The sequence below is a fragment of the Nothoprocta perdicaria genome, unplaced genomic scaffold (assembly GCF_003342845.1).
Source record: "Nothoprocta perdicaria isolate Ctin4 unplaced genomic scaffold, notPer1 scaffold_7, whole genome shotgun sequence".
In the NCBI taxonomy this organism is placed as follows: domain Eukaryota; kingdom Metazoa; phylum Chordata; class Aves; order Tinamiformes; family Tinamidae; genus Nothoprocta; species Nothoprocta perdicaria.
Window position 1 is genome coordinate 2,933,322 of NW_020455976.1, and position 17,165 is coordinate 2,950,486.

General features: G+C 42.5%; 1 protein-coding gene across 2 annotated transcripts; it reads left to right on the forward strand.

The window, feature by feature from the left end:
• Window positions 1–509: 509 nt before the first annotated feature.
• Window positions 510–7,776, forward strand: LOC112957058 (glutathione S-transferase omega-1-like). 2 transcript variants are annotated; one of them, XM_026050590.1, is made up of 6 exons: window positions 510–570; window positions 654–762; window positions 1,659–1,881; window positions 3,081–3,182; window positions 5,276–5,382; window positions 6,805–7,776. In XM_026050590.1, the coding sequence occupies exons 1-6, from the start codon at window positions 537–539 to the stop codon at window positions 6,956–6,958; spliced, it is 729 nt and encodes a 242-aa protein (XP_025906375.1). In that variant the 5' UTR covers window positions 510–536; the 3' UTR covers window positions 6,959–7,776. The 2 variants fall into 2 exon arrangements, with proteins under 2 accessions (XP_025906375.1, XP_025906377.1); XM_026050592.1 differs by having other exon boundaries at window positions 516–570; window positions 658–762.
• The last annotated feature ends 9,389 nt before the right edge of the window (window positions 7,777–17,165 follow it).

The window sequence follows — 17,165 nt, forward strand, 5'->3', positions numbered from 1 at the left end:
CTGTGTTTCTGTCACCCAGCTGGTCTTTGTTCCAGCCACAGCTTTGCTGTTCTCATTMAAAGGAGTATGATGCTTGGGTTTTCCTCCCTTTATGTGAGCAGAAAAAGAGCTTGTTTTTACTGTCTCTACCTTAACTGTACTCTGGCTGTTTGAGTAGGTGATCTACAGGCTGTATTAAACCAAAGTTCTTTTGTGGGTAGAAAAAAAAATAGTTTTGCTGACAAATCACCCTTTATTACACAGCTTGTGCTTATCTAGGGCAGGACAGGCTCTGGCAAGTAGTTACCACACCCTTCTGCTTGCTAGTTACGGAACTAATCAGCAGTGATTAAAAAAAAAAAAAAAAAAAATCAGGTTATTCTATTTTAGTTTATTAAGGCCTCCTCCTCTATTGGCTCCTCCCTCCCTCCCACAGCCCCGGCGCGAGGGGCGGCCGTTACGGCGCCGCCCAACGGTCCCCGGCCGCGCCGCCCAACGGTCCCCCGCGTCCTGTCCGGCGGCGGCGGAGCCCGGCACGGCGCGCAGCGCAGCGCGGCATGGCAGGCGATTTCTCCCGCAGCCTGGGCAAGGGTGAGCGGCCGTGCGCGGCGGGCGGGGAGGCCGCGGCGGGCACGGCGGCGGCCGGGTAACGGCGGCGGCGGCTCTCCCCGCAGGCAGCGCGGCGCCGGGGCCCGTGCCCGCGGGCGCCATCCGCCTGTACAGCATGCGTTTCTGCCCCTTCGCGCAGAGGACCCGCCTCGTCCTGCGCGCCAAGAACATCAGGTGAGGCCGCGGCGGGGCCGGGTCAGGTCGGGCCTTCCTTGGCGCGGGGGACCCCATGTAGCCCCGGTGCAGGGCGGCTTTTGCGGGCGCTTTAAGGCTTCGTTTACCTGGGGGGAGGTGGGGGTTCCGGAAGCAGGAAATAATCAAGTATGCGGTGAAATCGGTTATGTAAAGGCCCGGAGTCGGTTGCTAGGAAGAACACGGTGAGGCCTTTTTTTTCAGGTAATCTTGCAGTTGTTTTAAAGGTTGAGTTTAGAAGATTTAGCAGATGTGTTGTATACTTAAAATATATGTTTTATTGGCCTAATATGAACAAATTTTCTGTTTTTCTTTTTTTATGGTATCTATTTTGCTTTGGATCTGCAAAACTTTTTCTGAGAGGCTATAGAGTAGGAAGATATATATACACACACACACACACTGTTAAATATATATATATATATACTGTTTATATGCTCTTTTGTGGCTGGTTTATGGCTGAATTAAGGTGTTAYTGCAGTCAAGTGGAGTGCAGCTTGCTCTTAATTGAGTTTTTTTTGGCTAGAACATCCAGCATGTGATAAGCATGTGATAAGCATGTGCTATATTCAGAGCTTGACTTTTATTTTAGCATGACTGGAAGGGTTCCTCTTTTGCATACATAGACTGTTTGTGTGTAACTTCTGCCAGCATGGATTTTTCTCCAGTAAAGGGATGTGCTCCCTGCAAGTGTAGTGTTTGAGTGTCCCGTGGCTAGTCTTGCAAAGTAAAGGACTTCAGAGAAGGCCAGGAGAGCATGAGTGAGGATTCAGCCTCAAGTACAGTAGCTGCTGAGGTGTAATGCTCACATATCTTCATGGTATTGAGTAATGCTGTAGCAGAACTAATCCTTTTGTCTTTTTGCTTTTACTTGTCAGCCATGAGGTAATTAATATCAATCTGAAGAACAAACCTGATTGGTTCTTTGAGAAGAACCCCTTTGGGCTGGTTCCTGTTCTGGAAACCAGCAAAGGCCAGCTGATCTATGAGTCTCCAATTACTTGTGAGTATTTGGATGAAGCATTTCCAGGGAAGAAGCTGCTGCCTTCAGACCCATATGAGCGAGCCTCTCAGAAGATGCTCCTGGAACACTTCTCAAAGGTACTACTATGTGTGTAGAGTGAGATTTTGTTTCTTGCTTTACCAAAACATCAAAACTGCAGCTGCATTATCAGTGCTTCTTTCATGTCTTAAGACAGGTCTTCTAGGAAAAGCATTTAAATAACCTGAGACATCTAGAGTATCTTGCTGTGAGCTCATACACATTGCTATGCTCATGAATTGCAGTCAGCATTTATGTGAAGGCAGGGATGGAGCTAAAGAATGAGGATTTTGAGCATCCAGCAATAGTGGGAAGTTTAGTCACCGAACTAGCTGAATGCTAGAGAGCCAGTCAGCAASAGCTGCTGTTGTCTGCCCTAGCCCTGACTGTTGGAAGGGCTGTGTGAATGCAGAATGTGAAGAGTGCCTGAGAGAGCTCAGTCAGATGGCAGGGAGCTGCAGGCTGCAGAGGCATGTAACTAAGCTGGATTTGCCTCTCAAGGAGATGGGGAGGTTGGCACTATGGTGRCCTGGAAAGAGGCATAACTGCCCAATACCCTAAATGTAGATATGACAAGCACAAGCTTTGAAGAGTGTAGGAAAGCTAAAGCGTGAAGAAAGTTAGCTTGGATATGAGGCAGTGGAAGAGGTGGAAAAAAAAAAAGAGGAATAAAATAATTGTATTTAGAGCAGGACTTTCTGAATAGACATAATTGCAGGAGATTTATAGGATGTTGCAGCAAATAATATGTAGTGAATGCCAACTGTATGAATGTCAAGCTCTTAGAAAATTGGTGGTATGTGAATTAGGAATATCACTTGACCCCTGGATAAGTTTCTGTACTTTTCATCAATTTCTCTAGCAATTACCAAACTATAAAATACACAAATCTGTGGAAGCCTGTGTGTCCTAGGCATCTGTATTTCTCAAAAGTAYCTTAAATCTAAATCTTTGTTCAAAAACTATCAGTATTTCAGCAGTAAGTGGGAAAATAATATTGCTGTGCACCATGGTGCACATTTTTATAGCAATTTTTGGTAGTGTGTGCAAACTGAAAACATGCCCCTCTTTGCATAGTTTTTTCCTAAAATGTTGAAAAATTTTGGTTTTGATTCAGTTTTTATTTGTCTATGCTTTTCTTGTTAATGGATTTCACCATTTTAATAACAACTTAACCTTTARCTTAGTATCTTAAGCTCTGAATGACTTCTATTAATACAATAAGAATATTAAAAGCCTTCTCCTTTGGTTTATTTAGATAGCACCTCTAGTCTTCAAGTACTACACTGCAGTCAGAGATGGACAAGATGCCTCGGCAGTGAAAGCAGAGTTTGTTGAAAAGATTAACAAACTTGAAGAGGTAAGAGCACTTCATGGTAATGAGCAAGGTGGCAGTTTCTATATCTTATCCTTTTTCCTACCATGTTTTGGAACAAGGTCCTTCTCCTGATGTTGGAAGTTGTAGCAGTGAACAATCTTGCAATTTACTCACCTCAGCCTAGGCTTTGCGTAGCACAGTTAGAGTAACTTGAGTAGCTAAACTAGACTTCAGCTTTGCTGTGGACCTCTAGATGCTGGCTGACTAGCTGGTCTTAAATATCTTCTTTGTGCTTTGGATGAAAGGAAGTCTTGCAGCAAGCATTAGCAGCAAGGGCTAAGGAGTTTGAGTTGCTGAAAAATGTGTTTTAGTTTTGCTGACATYGTGTGTATTTGCTGCTGATGAAATTACTATGTTTTTTTACTTGGAGAGTTTGTCTTTGGTTATCCTTGGATGAGGGAGATGGAGGCAGAGCAAAATCTGACCTTAGCAGAGATCAGTCCAGTGCTATGTTATGCCACAACAGTATAACACAACTTCAKCTGATCTCCAGAAAGTATCAGGTGGTTTTGAAACTGCATTAGGGACTTTTCACAGTCCTGTTCTAGTGTAAGTAGTGGATCTTCCCAAAGCAGAATGGCTGTCAGACTCTCACCAATTCCTTCTGATTTACCAGCAGCCACAGCATATTCTTYTCTGTCTTGAGAAAGAAGTATTCTTCAGAGTTTCTCTGCTAGTGCAAAGCTTCCAGTTGCTTTCCAGTACTTTCCTAATTCCTTGAATGATCCCACACATTGTCAAAATAGAATTGCTTTCAGGAGTCTCATCTGTCTCATCAAACTATACAGTAGCACAGATGACAAATTTTGTGAGGGAAGCCACTTAATATTTAATGGATTTATATCTTGTGGACAAATTAACCTTCAGCCTGCTTTATTAATGGGGTGAGAAACTTATTGCTACTTCAATGTTTCCCTTCTGCTGTCCTTGAGGGATTTTGCAACAGCAGCTGAAGGTGAGCTGAGGAAGGAAGGCACAGCTGTGTAACCTTCAGTCTGTCTCTTGCAGAAGATTTTTGAGTAGTGCAGTGTGTCAAAATGCTTCTGTGCTTGCTGGTACCTGGCAGAGGGAGCTGTGTTCCTATTGCTGGAACTGTCCAGCTGTCCAGTCATATTCTGTCAGACACCTGGTAATTCAAACATCTTGAGATGTTTCTTGTAGGAACTGCTTTGAAGTATTTATTAGATTGTAAGAGGAGTGCAGGGAATAAATGCTATGGTAGTAGTTTGGTGCATGTCTAGAAAGACAGAGATTTGTAATGTCTCAAGTTCTGTCTTTAAAATATCAAGATGCCCCCAAACTGAGATATTTGTTTGCTGAAAGAAGGGTCTCAAGTTTAAGTGCATCAGTTTGAATGATCATGGCATTCAAAATGTGTCCAAGKCATAAGAGTAGGAAGAGAACTTACTGCAAGAACTTACTTGCATCCTTTATTGCCTTGCTGTTTGCTGCTGAGCCTGTGCTGGGGCCCTGTTTCCAACATATGTGTATTTTGTACTTGCCTCATGTTCCCTCTGCATCTCAAGTCAAATCTGGTTTTAAATATGTTRTTAGAAGTGTTTTCCTGACAGCACTTGGGCTCAAATGCCACGAGAAAGAGTCTGCAAAAACTGTTCTGGTTTATCTGGATACTAAACTTAGATTATTTTACTGCTCTAGAAATGCATGTGTATTTTATTTGATTATTCTCCACTGCTATTATGTCTATTTTCTTACAAGTAAGAAATTGCTACCTGTTGCTACCTGATAGAGATTGTAAACTGAACTCCTTTTTGATTGTGTACAAGCCACAAATTGCTAATGACCTGTATTTTGGCTGGTTTTGAACAGATGATGGAGAAGAGCCTGACTGACAACATATAAAATAGTTAAACTTGGCTCTACAGCTGCTTTACTGACTAGGTCTGGCTTTCCAGATACTGCACACATAAGAGAAATGTGCTGTTTCTGCATTATTTCCTGATTGATGCTTTCAGTATGTTTGTGTTCCACTGTGAGGTGGGTTTTTTGCTACTGGAGGGTTGTGCCATGTAATTTTCCTTCTCAGTGTGACTGTCTTCCCTCCCTTCCCACAGACGCTGTCCAAATGCAACACTGTGTATTTTGGCGGGGACTCTGTTTCCATGTTGGACTACATGGTCTGGCCCTGGTTTGAGCGCCTCGAGGCAGTGCAGCTGCAGGAGTGAGTACCATGGACCTTGCCCACTTCCCAGTGGCTACTCGAGTGTCCCAGTGTGAATGTCCTTTTCACCCACTGTGCAGCCACAGGCTGTTGTTGAGGCTTGCTGAGGAAAGTGTGTGCTGTGTTAGTTTGGAGGGAAATGTCATTTCTAAACTGAGATGAGTTGCTCAGGGAACTTCTTGAAGAAGGGTTTCATCAGGTTTGTTTCCTATCAGATAATATGGAGAGAGCGGGAAGAAGTGGTAAAAATACAGAGCTTCTACTGTCGCACTGCAGAAGAAAATGAGTCTTCATGTTCTTGTTCTAAAACATTTGATTTGAAAGGGAGACTTTTCAGAAAACCTGGACTGACAGAGGAGGATGGTTTTGTTGTGAGGTGGATAAATTATAACCTACCTTGTTGTAGCTACTAGAGAAAAAATTAGGAAAATGGTGTCAGAAGAGAACTATTTTGTAGTTGAGATTAGAACAGGACTCAATGAGGAATAGGGAAGTTGCAGGGAATCCTTAACATTGTAACTCTAGCACTGAAAAAATTAGTTTTACTGAAGGTCTGCTGGCCTACTTTGCCTCTGTGGCCCTTAACTGGAAGGAGATATATTGCAAGTGGTATAGGAGTACAGGTCTACAGTTATGACAGAATTTGGATGACTGAGGATCTGAACCAGAGTACATTAAGAAAAGATGCTTTCTCTGTGAGTCTAAAAATAAACTGGAGAAGTTGTGTATTAAACTCTTAAACTGAGACTTGGAAATAGCAATGCAAAATACTAGGGTCAGTCTGCTGGAGGAGAGAAAATAATTTATACTACTAAGTTTTCAATTTGCCACATCATTGCTCTTTAAAATGCCTGTCAGAGGGGAGTGGTGGCTGTAGTGCATTAGTCAAATCATGGATTTTCTCAGTAGACACTGGGTCTGGATTTTGAGCTCTTGCATTGCAGTAAAAATTTTATTACCCTGCACTTACCCTCGTGTCTGATGCAGAGGTGAGTGGGAGTGCTGGGTTGGGCTCAGCAGTTGTGAGCAGCTTCTTTAGGGACTTGTTGCTGATTCCTGAAGGAGGCAGTGTGGCACACACCTTTCCTYTCAACACAAAGGCTGAGGTCACTGAGGGAAGCCTTTCTTGCAGTAGGGGAATGAAGATGAAAACATGTGTATGCCTTGCACAACAGGTAGGTACCTGTGTTTTTGCCCAGCTTTGCAGAGTGCACAAGCTTTGTAAGAACTCCTTTATTTTCTAGTTAGCAATCTGTGTTCTGTGGTCTGGTACATATTTCTGTCACCTGCTTCTAGTGACAGTCAACATTATGCTGGAAAGGAGAATACAAAAGAAGCAGTAAAATAGAACCTCTCGAGCTGTTTTGCTTGTGTGATGCCTTTTCCTATTCACATTACTCAGGCTGTTTCCTTTTCCCATAGCTCTTTGAGTCACATGCCAAAGCTCCAACGCTGGATGGGAGCCATGAGGGAGGACCCTGCTGTCAAGGATACAGTGACTGATCCACAGACATACAGAGGCTACCTGCAGCTCTACGTGAAGAACAGCCCTGAGGCCTGTGATTATGGGCTTTGAGGTGCCTGTGGGCACATCCTGCTGGAGGAGCAGTGCCTTTCTTCAGTGTGAGCAGTGGGAGTGTAGTGCAGTTTGGTGGGGGGGGCTCTTTGTCTTCTGCTTTGTGGTGGGAATAAACTTGTGATGAAAAAGGTGAGAAAACCCTCGGGAGGAGAATGTGCTAGCTTTGGGTGACAGGGGGAAGTCGCTGATGACTATGTATATCATGTAAAGGAGAATTTGTCTTCACTTAAAGGTGACTCTGTAGTCTCTTTTCAACCACTGCTGTTGCGTAATCACTGAACCTGTCCTATTAGTTGGTTTAAAAAAATGTAATTCTTTTTTTGAAAATAAAGCAAGAGAGCATACTATGATTTCTTTATACACAGCTGTTTTTCTGTGTTCCAGGCAGTTGTTAGTCACTCGGCTGTGCAGAGGGGAGTGAGGTGCTGCTAAGGCTAAACAGATAGTGCGGTCTATGAAGTTAAGATGCAGTTACCCTAGTGTAAACTATCCTGCTCTTTTGAGACCACTACTGTCAAGTCACTGAACGTAAAACTGCACCTATTCAGCCTTGCTGAAGCTGTGGCTGATGGAGCCATTTAGTAATGGTTTCCAGTACGAGCAAGATTTGCAAGGAGGGTTTTGGTTTCTTTTTTTTTTTTGCAATAGATTGAGTTGATTCTAGGTCCAAACCTCAAGCCTCTGGAATAAAGTTAATGCAAACTATATCCTGAGCAGAAGGACACTTTTTTTGCTGTACTGTTTCAGAACTCAAAACTTTGCTGTATGTGCCAAAATGTATGTGAAATTGGAAGACTTAAGTAGAAAGACTTTAGTCTGAGTGTTATATATTGTTGTCATCTTGCTTCTGGGAAAGCAATAAATGGGTTCTGATTCTATGACTGGATTGCTGAAACTGCTTTGCAGATGGACAGTACAGCTTTGAACCTCTCCTAGGTACTAGTATAGTAGAGTGGGACCTGTGTGGCACGTGAGTACTTGAATCAAAAGTAGTCATAGGAGAGGACAGACTTATTTTCATAGGGTAGTAAAAGAATTATGGCTCACTGGTGCTTGGATGGTCAGTTTGTAGAGAAAGGCATATGCATGACTGCAGGAAATAAGCTTGCTGAGAGAATAAGGCAAAGCAGAGTATTTGGGCTTAAGGACAGGACTGCATTTCTAGCAGTACTGAGATGATTGTCATGAGATACATAAGACTGTTGTGATGACTCCTGCACTGAGGTGAAATGGCATAGTAGAAGGTGGTAGTTTATATTTTTTTTGTAGATTCTGAGGCTCTGAACATCTTGGAGAGATTCTGGAAGAAAAACCAACTAATTTCTCATTCCCCTGTCCACCCCAACCCTGATGCAGTCTGCCACAACATACTGACTCGGGAGATGGAAAGTGGGAAAGCAGGTAGGAAAGACATTTGATGAGGAAAAAGAATTAACAGAACCCCCTCCAATAAATGCTTCCTACCAACTCTACATCCTTTTGGAGGCTGCAGTCTGTGAGCATACAGACACTGGAGGAGCTTGTTTATACTAGCTTTGAACCAAACTACAGGTTTCCCCTCTCCTGTTTATCTTGTGGCTTTTAAACACATCTGACACTACTTAAAAAAATACTAATTATGGTTCTTTCCCTCCCAGAATACTGATTTTTCCGTAAAAGGTTGCACAATCTAAATCCAATGCTGCAGATGTTCAGTAGGTTATCATTAGAAAATTCAGTTTTCTTTTATGTTCYGAGCAATTTTCTTGTGCTTATTCAGAGCATTTTGGATACCCAAAGGAAGCTCAGGGAATGGCTGTGCTGCAGAGTGCAATTCATGATTATTAGCAGAGTGACACTTCAGACACTTGAATTAGCCCAACTTGCCAGCCATTATCTGGAGCAGTAACTGATAACTCCTGTGTGGATCAGTAAACTTCAGTTAAAGCTTCCAGCCTCCAGCTGGGTAAGTTCTATGTGAATAGACCTTCACTGATGAGCAGCCTTCTCTTTAAGTACAAATTAATTTTGCAATAGAATAAGACTCATCTGTTCTGTGCTGCTCTTGATCATTGTGCGTCTTGTGAACAGCAGAAAAGGATCAAGTGCAGGAACCAAGCTTGAAGGAGACTGGCAGATCATCATTGTGTAGAGACTCTGTGCCAGATTTTGCTGGGTGTTTCATATGCTGCTGGGGAAAATGTCCAGGCCATGTTTTTACACCTGAAATAAACCCTCAAGGGAGCAAAGGTTTTGTTCTGCACAATCTATGATGTATATTTAACAGCAAATTGCCCTAATGTAAAACTTGACTGATTTAGAAGGATTTATGCAAGGACTGGAGTTCTTATTTATGACTGTGTTGTACAAGTAAACTTGCTGGATGCCTCTCACCTAGCTGTGAATCTAGCCTGTCTTCAAGTTGGCAAGATCTATAGTGTAAAAGTGAAGAGGTGCTAAGAGGAGAGGGAGAGAACGAGGGGAAGGCATGGCCTTAGAAGCACAACCAAAGGAAGCTGTTTTATTTTATTGCTGAGGACAATTGTGGTTTTTGAAAGTGAATGTTGTTATTGAGAATACAGTTTGGTCCTGAAAAAACAGTTGCAAGAACTACAGCCTACTGGGGCAGTGGGATGATTTCTTGATTGGAGTTGGGTTCTTAGAGCTAAGTTGGGATCTCTTGGTCATGTATGACATTGCTGTAGATAGTAGAGACTTTAGCAATATGCAGGTTGGAACAGAATGTTTTTCATTGGCTACTTGGCTTTGTTTAGGGCTTGTTAAAGCTGTTAGGAAAGTAGGCTGGAAATCTGCTTCCATAAACTTTCTGGGAATGCATTGCAGTTTGTTCCAGTATATTATTGATAGTTAGTGAGAAATGTGACATTAGAAAGATCCCCTGATGGGTTAAGAACAGACACTCGCATCTCAGATGTAAGTGACTGAGGCCAGACCACAGTAACCAGGAGACTTCACTGTGTTGCCTGAACAGAAAGATGTGCTCTCCACATCTTCATTTCCTGKCTCTGAAGTGTCTCATAAATATGCCTCTTTGGAGGGGGGCGGCGGAGGGGGAAAAGAGCAAATGAAATATCCTTCCTTATAATTTACAATTAAATATCAGTGCTGTAAATCCCCAAGCAGACAGCTGGGGTCCTGAACCCATTACGGCACACCAGGAAATGCAGTCCTTAGGCAGAGTTTTTGCTGTGCTAATGAATATGCAGCGCTTTGGCCCAGCCTCAAAGGAAAGGAAAAACTATGTGGAATAGACAGAATCTTTCCTTTCCTGGTGGATGAACGTAAAGGACACATGATACTAGTCTAGAGAGGCCAAGTATAAAGCAATCACAGTTTCAGTCTATAGAGGAAAAAGATAAAGCCTACAATAATAAAAAAGATCAACAATTTTTCCATTTGATCTGAGCTCCCATTAAAATGTTCCGAGGACTGTTGAGAAGAGCTGTCCAAGGAGGTTAGAAGGGTCTGCGGTCCTTGTGTTGGATGCAGTTACTGGGGTACTGGAATGAAAAGTCTCAAATGTTGCAGACCGGTGGCCCTTGAAATACTTAGAAGAGCTCCAAACATACCTATGGTTTTGTTGCTCCTAATCAATTAATAAGGAAGAGAAAATAAAAATCATCTTCCTATCCTGTTTCATTTAGCCCCTATCATTGATGTTTGCAGAGGGAAGCTGGGCTCTGTGATTGAGAGCTGGCTGTGTTTTATCTTATCTTCTTTGCCTGATGATTTCATTGCTCTGTTCCTTGATCATTGGCTTGATTTGGGAAGGACTGATGAAAACACAGCCTCTTTACAGTCATGAAATCAGATGCTATTTTACTAAATTGTTCCTTATTTCTATAATAAGATGAAAGGACTGTTTTCCATTGCTGTACCAAAGCCAGCAGGGCTGCTAGTTGCTCCTTTAGTTCAGTGCTGCATTAATGTCATACAGTGTTGCTACYATTTTTCCCTCCTAAAATATTTTCCTGTCTGAAACAGGAATTACAGAATTTCAGTGATGTGCAGCTGTGGTAGAATATGAAAGGTTTTTAACAGTGTATAGTAACTCTATATCTGAGTACAGGAGGAAAATGCATGTGTGTGAAAAAATTGAGGTACTGAGCCTTTCCTGTGCTGTTGCAGTTACCTCTGCAGTCTGAGAGAGCTCACAGCACCTGCTGCAGGTTGGTGTTCTAGAGCCACTGCTCTCTGTTGGCAAAGCTGATGGAAAAAGCCACGTCTCTGTGGGAAATGGAGGTGAGCAAAAGAGCATTGATCAGCCACAAGCAGAGCAGGGAGGAGGTAGAGTTTCCTGTAAACTGTACACCATTTACATTAGTCACTTCTGTGACTGCACAGCAAAAGCATGGGAAGGCTGAGGGAGAACAGAGGGGAAAAAAAAACTGTTGGCTTCTAAACACCTGAAGAATCAGTGGCAAGGCCAACAGGGAGACATTGCTGTTCAATTCTGTCCTTCCTTCAGCTCTTTGCATATGTTCCTCTTTCCCAAACTGGTGCTTTTGCTCCTTCCTGCTTCTGCTGCTCAAACTGTCATCAGAAGGGAGTTCACATGTAGGAGTGTAGCTGTTTTTTCCTTAATATTCCTCGCTTGCTGCTGTTGTAGCAGCCCTTTTCTGTGCCTATTTAAGTTTGGAAGCAGAGGCTGTCTCATTTTACTCGTAATAGCTAATGCAGGGACATTAATCAGCTACTTCTCTTTGTGAGAAAACAGGTCTGGTTATGTAATCCTTGTCTTCAAAACTACAGCCTCTCAGTTTTTCGTGTGTGTTGTGTAGCTTGGCTGAGTTGGGCAGTTTTATTTGTGCTCTGGGGTGAACTTTTACCTCAGCATTATGCCCAGTGTGGTTCCAGCAAAAGGAGAGACAGTGTGTTGAAATACAGGAACTATTGGTAGAAACTTGCAATTGGACCTGCACATGCTTTTCTCTGGCTTTATATTCAGGAGTTTCCTAAGTGATGTGATCTGATAATCTGCCTGCGGCCCTGAGTTGAGCTTAACCAGCGGGAATCTCATGCTGGCAGCGCAGAAAACCTGTCCCGTGGGAATGGCCACACGGTGTAGACCAAGCAGGGCTGCTGTGCATCACTTGCACTTACAGGCCACAAGAGCTATCCCAAGGCTGCCCTATGCCTCCTGGTGCTTCCTTTCTGGGAAGACCCACAACATTTTAGCAGTTAAGCAGCTGTGCTCTCCATGGCTCTGAGAAATTCCTTGGTGGGGTTTGGTGTCTAGCAGAGGGCTGTAGAGCACAGCTGAAGTGCTTGAGCAGTGTAATGAATTTCCCCCTTCGGTGCTTTTGCACAGAGGTGAACTGACAGGTGAGTCAGGCTGTAAACATTGTGATTCAGTGGTTCCAGTTCAGCCCAGCCCTGCCTGCTGGGTCTGTACCACACCATGTTGGATCTTGAATGCGAGCTCATCTGCATAAGGAGCCTARTAGGATTTCTAGTGACATTCAAATGTTGTGGCATTTATGGAAAGAGACTGACAGAAGTCTAATCTTAGCCTCTTGCAGGTGTATTAATCTTTGCTGGATTCACTGTTACAGCTTGTGGCACTGCCAGCAGATTTGAAGGCGGTTTCACATCTAGCATTGACTCCTTTTTCCCTAGACTTCCCGAGATGCTATAAAAATCTTTAATAGCATTGGAGTCTTCATTCTGGTGTGCAGTTTTTAATGACAAAGACATTTTACAAGCACTCAAGTACCTAATGAGGGATGAGTTTCAAACATTTCTGTCTTCTACCTCCTACTCTTCCACCTCAGAGCGCGTCAGTCAAGCTCTTCATCTTCAAGACAGAAACTGCTGATAATCTTTTCTTTAGCACTTTGGATAAGCCCTGTTTTTAAGCTATGCAATATGTATTTGAAAGCTCAGTGTCTTTGTTCAAAGGCAGTATCTTTGCAAGTGCTGTCTGGAAAACCTTGTAGGTTTTTTTAAACATCTTCACACCTGCAGATTTTGCTTCTAGCAGCTGAGCAGGAGTCCTGGATGCCAGTCCTAACTGTGACATGACCGGAATGAGAAGTTTCTGTTAACCAAGACAAACTGACTTGGCAACTGATCCACAGAATGGGCTCATTTGGATTCCTGCTACAAGACCAAATTTGTCTGGTAGATGTGATAGGGGTATCCCTGCTCCCCTCTTCTAATAAGGCTCTGCTGCAACATGTCAGTTCTGCTGCCCTCAGTAAGAGCTGCATAAGTAACAGCCAAATTTCCTCACAGCTGATTTCTTCACTGTTTAGGAAAGCATGAGTACTAGCTAATTTTTTATAATGCACTTGTGGAAAAAGCAGCTAAGATCTTATCAATGTCCCATTGTGAGAGTCTGTATTCTGTTTATCTGCTATCTTCCATTTATCTGCCCACTTAGTAAAATTAATAGGAGCTGCATATTTCTGATATCTCTACAGATCTGTTAGACTTGCTTAAATTATTTTACAGACAGAAGTTATTTGGCAGAAGATGATTCCATAGATCCTCCCTCTCATACACTCACACTCATACACCCTCTCATATCCATGCACATAGACTACATAGGAAACTGGATATAAGCAGGTTTATATTGTAATAATGAATTAATCATTTTGGAGAGGGGGAAAAAAAACCTCAGGACTGTTTGCAGTTCTRCTTGAGGGAAAAGTGAACAAATGGTTTAATGTGTGGTTGGAGCCAYGTAATAAACACCCAGGTTCTGCTAGCAGTGGTTCAGCTAGAACCTTGAAAAACCCTCTTTCTAAATGTACCCAGTCCAGATAATAAGGAGTGTCTGTAGCTCTGCCAGTGACATGGGGACAAACCTGAGTTCATCTTTACACCTGCAAGTGAAGAACCACATCACAGTTCAGCAGAGAGGACAGAATTTGCTCAGRAAATGAGCAGTTCCCAAACAGTGATTTTGTTCTGAGGCCAGTGTTCCCAGCATACTGCAGGTGGTGCCCAGCCAATGTAACATTAGCAGGGCTGRAGTCATGATATCCACTCAGATTGTTCCTACATTTTTATAGCACAGCATTTCTGTCTACTTTAAATAAAGGAGATACTGTCTTTGCTTGGGGACATTCCTTGAATAATTAAAAAAAAATCATTGGATATGTTAGAAACAGCATTTTTTTTTCTCCTCTGTTTTCTTGCCTGCCTCTATGGCTGCTTAACTCTTGAATATTTGTTTCAACACAACCATCACCCTAATTTGTGTAGCATCAAGACAGTGGTATGTGCTGCTGGGAAACAGGAATGCTTTCCTGTGTGGGATAAACAATTATTTTGAGGTCTGCAAATTTTTGATACATTGAAATGAAGGCCCTGAAGAATTCCACTGGTCTMTTTACTGTGTAGGATGTGATGAGGTGTGTTTCATGACAAATCCATGAGAACTGCCCAGTATAATTATAACTATCATATTTCCACACAGTATGTAAAAGGAGATCTCTTCTTTTTGCTTGCAGGAAAGGCTGTTTCCTGAACTTGCCAGTGTTACCTGTCCAGCAAAGTCTTTCACRGTGTTAGAGAACCAGGCCTGTAGGCTGTACCTGCATCCATAAGCTTTTAATGAGTTTTCAGAGCTCTCGCAAAAGGCAGGTATCACACAGGGCAATCAGTCAGAAATGCTGTGAGGAAATTAGTGTAGACAGAGTCATTAACCATCCTACAGCAAGAGAGGATGGCTGGTACATGCACTGTTTCCAGGACCCCCACTCAGAGCTGACATCAGTGCACAAAACCCATATCCCTGACTGTGCTGAATGAATACAATGTTTTTTAAAAGTCATTTCCTCTTTGTAAAAGTACAGTACAACTTAAAGACAGTTACATATTGTTGAAACTGAGAGGACAAAGCCAAGAGGATTTCTCATAGCCCAGGCTCAAGTGCTCATTAGCCGATCTGTCCCTTTGCTCAGGGAATAAATGACATCCCAGACAGCATCTCTACACACCAACTGAGCATAAGCAAGTAGCTGTGTCCAAGTGTGCTAGATTAAGCTGTAGCTGTAAATTACACCCTTAAGGCTTGTGCTGCAGGATTACTGTTGCCTTTAGCTTATGTCCACCTGCAAGTATATTGTCRGGTGGTGTGTTTCTGGACTGAAACATCCATAATCTTATGTTATTAACTCCAGGTTGCTGGATTTCATCAGACGCGTATAACATGTTGGAACCAGGGCTTTAACAAAAAGCCTAGAGATAAGAAAAGCACAAGCATTTGAATTTTTTAAGAAAGATTCCTCCCCTTGAATCTAGATTCAAAGCCTAGAGATATAAGGCAAAAAATCTAGAATAGCTGATGTTGGTCTCTGTTTCTATCTCTGCCTGGGTGCTTAATGGCAGATGATACTAATAATGTTGTATGGATCCAAAATCTGCTTATTGCCCTTTCCAAAAAAGATATGGCACTGATGGGACCCCTTCTGTTCAACAACAAAAGCAGTAAATAAATAAGAGAAGTAATTAAGAGAATACAAAAACCAGCAAACAAAATTGCCCTAGGATGTCAGCTGCTCCGTGAAGAAAACTTTGCCAAGCTGTGGGGCTAGTCAGAGTGACCTTAAAGGAGTGGGGTTTGTTTGTTTGTTTTTAAATACAGCTGCACTAAAACAACTAGGACTGCTGCTGATCCCTGGCCACAGCACTCCCAATTTCCATTTACCACAGTGTGTGGTTGACCCTGGGAAAAAAAATAACTTCTGGCTAGGTAGACTTGTGCTCCAAGTCTGAGCCAGCCACTTCTGAGACGTGTTCAATGCTGATTCATCCCCAGAGATCACTGGAAGGCAGAGTCATAAATTAAAGGTGCGCAGAGCATTCTGTGGGGCTGGGAGAGAGATCACCAAGGAAACAAAGAGTTTCTTACTGTATGAATTTATAAATACCTTTGGATTTCTTGCCAGAGCACATCAGAATGTTAACAAGAAGGTGCCATTTCCCTTAAAACACCAGGGAATGAGCTGAGCAAGAGGCTGAGTAGGGGGTTAACTGGAATTTGGCTGTGGATACCTGTAAAACAAGCAAGTAGAAAGGATTCATCTAGTAGAACTGGAATTTCAGGAGATCTCATTCAACCAGTAAGGGCAACACCTATCAGCAGGATTTGAGGCCTGCCACAAAAGGGCATTTTTTGAGCAGACATACCAGAATAATTATTTTGAATTCCCGTGGTTTTATGTTCTCAGTCTGTATCTCTGGCCTTATTCTCTGCACATTGTATTATCTTATGGAATTCTTAAATGCTGTCTATTGATCACAGGGAATCTTGCTATTGGACTTACTGTGCTAGGATCCTGTCTGCCATATCCCAACATCCTCCTTCTGTTCCCTCGGGATTTTTGGGGGGAGGGGAGACTAGTAATACAATAATTCACACTTGAGATTTTGTAAAGACCACCTTTATTATAAATAGAACTACATAAGAAAATCTATACAAATGTAACAGTGTCCTGCTATAAGAGCAGCGGTTTGAGTACAGCATTGTGTATCTGTATAGCTTTCAAATGTGTAATTTTCTGTTCTTTCTAGAATCAAGGAAGGAATAACTTGGTTTGTTTGGAGGGTTTTGATGTTATTCTCCATCTCAAATGTGGACAAGGACAAGACAGCTCCTCACGCTATTGTCTTGCTTCTGAGCTAATGTTACTCAAAAAAAATGCTAAAAAAAGTAATAAATACGGCTATTTACCATGTAGAATCCCATGAGAAGAACTAACCCCTCAGTGATCAGCAGCCAGCTGTTAAAAGGTGGGTAAATTTTCATTCCCTCACACCAGAGAAAGCTGCAAAGACTCTGCATTAAAAATTATCTGGTGAATGATCACCAAGTGCTGCTGCTTGAATGCTGGACAAGGTTTTGGATTACTTTACTAAAATACATCTTTATACCCACCATATCTACTGTATGCAGAACAGCCCAGGGAAAGATGCCATATCCTGCCCCTGGCATGTACTAAAGAGTGAATTCCCCACCACTTGTCTTAGATGACATTCAGCTCCTGTATAGTAATAATAACCCTAAACCAAGACATTTCCTAAAGGTGAATGGCTCCTCAGACTATGTTGCAGATCAGTGGCCGCTACCCACCCACCACTAATTCCACTGCTTGCAAAGAACTTTAATAAAATATTAAAATCACAGTTGAGGGTGGAAACCAGGAGCCTATAGGAGTTAATTTGGTTAACAAATTAACCAAAGGCAGAAGGG

Coding starts and splice junctions, on each gene's coding strand:
- LOC112957058 (XM_026050590.1), top strand. CDS start 537: ATGGCAGGCGATTTCTCCCGCAGCCTGGGCAAGG. Junction 571..653: donor CTCCCGCAGCCTGGGCAAGG/GTGAGCGGCCGT, acceptor CTCTCCCCGCAG/GCAGCGCGGCGCCGGGGCCC. Junction 763..1,658: donor CTGCGCGCCAAGAACATCAG/GTGAGGCCGCGG, acceptor TTTACTTGTCAG/CCATGAGGTAATTAATATCA.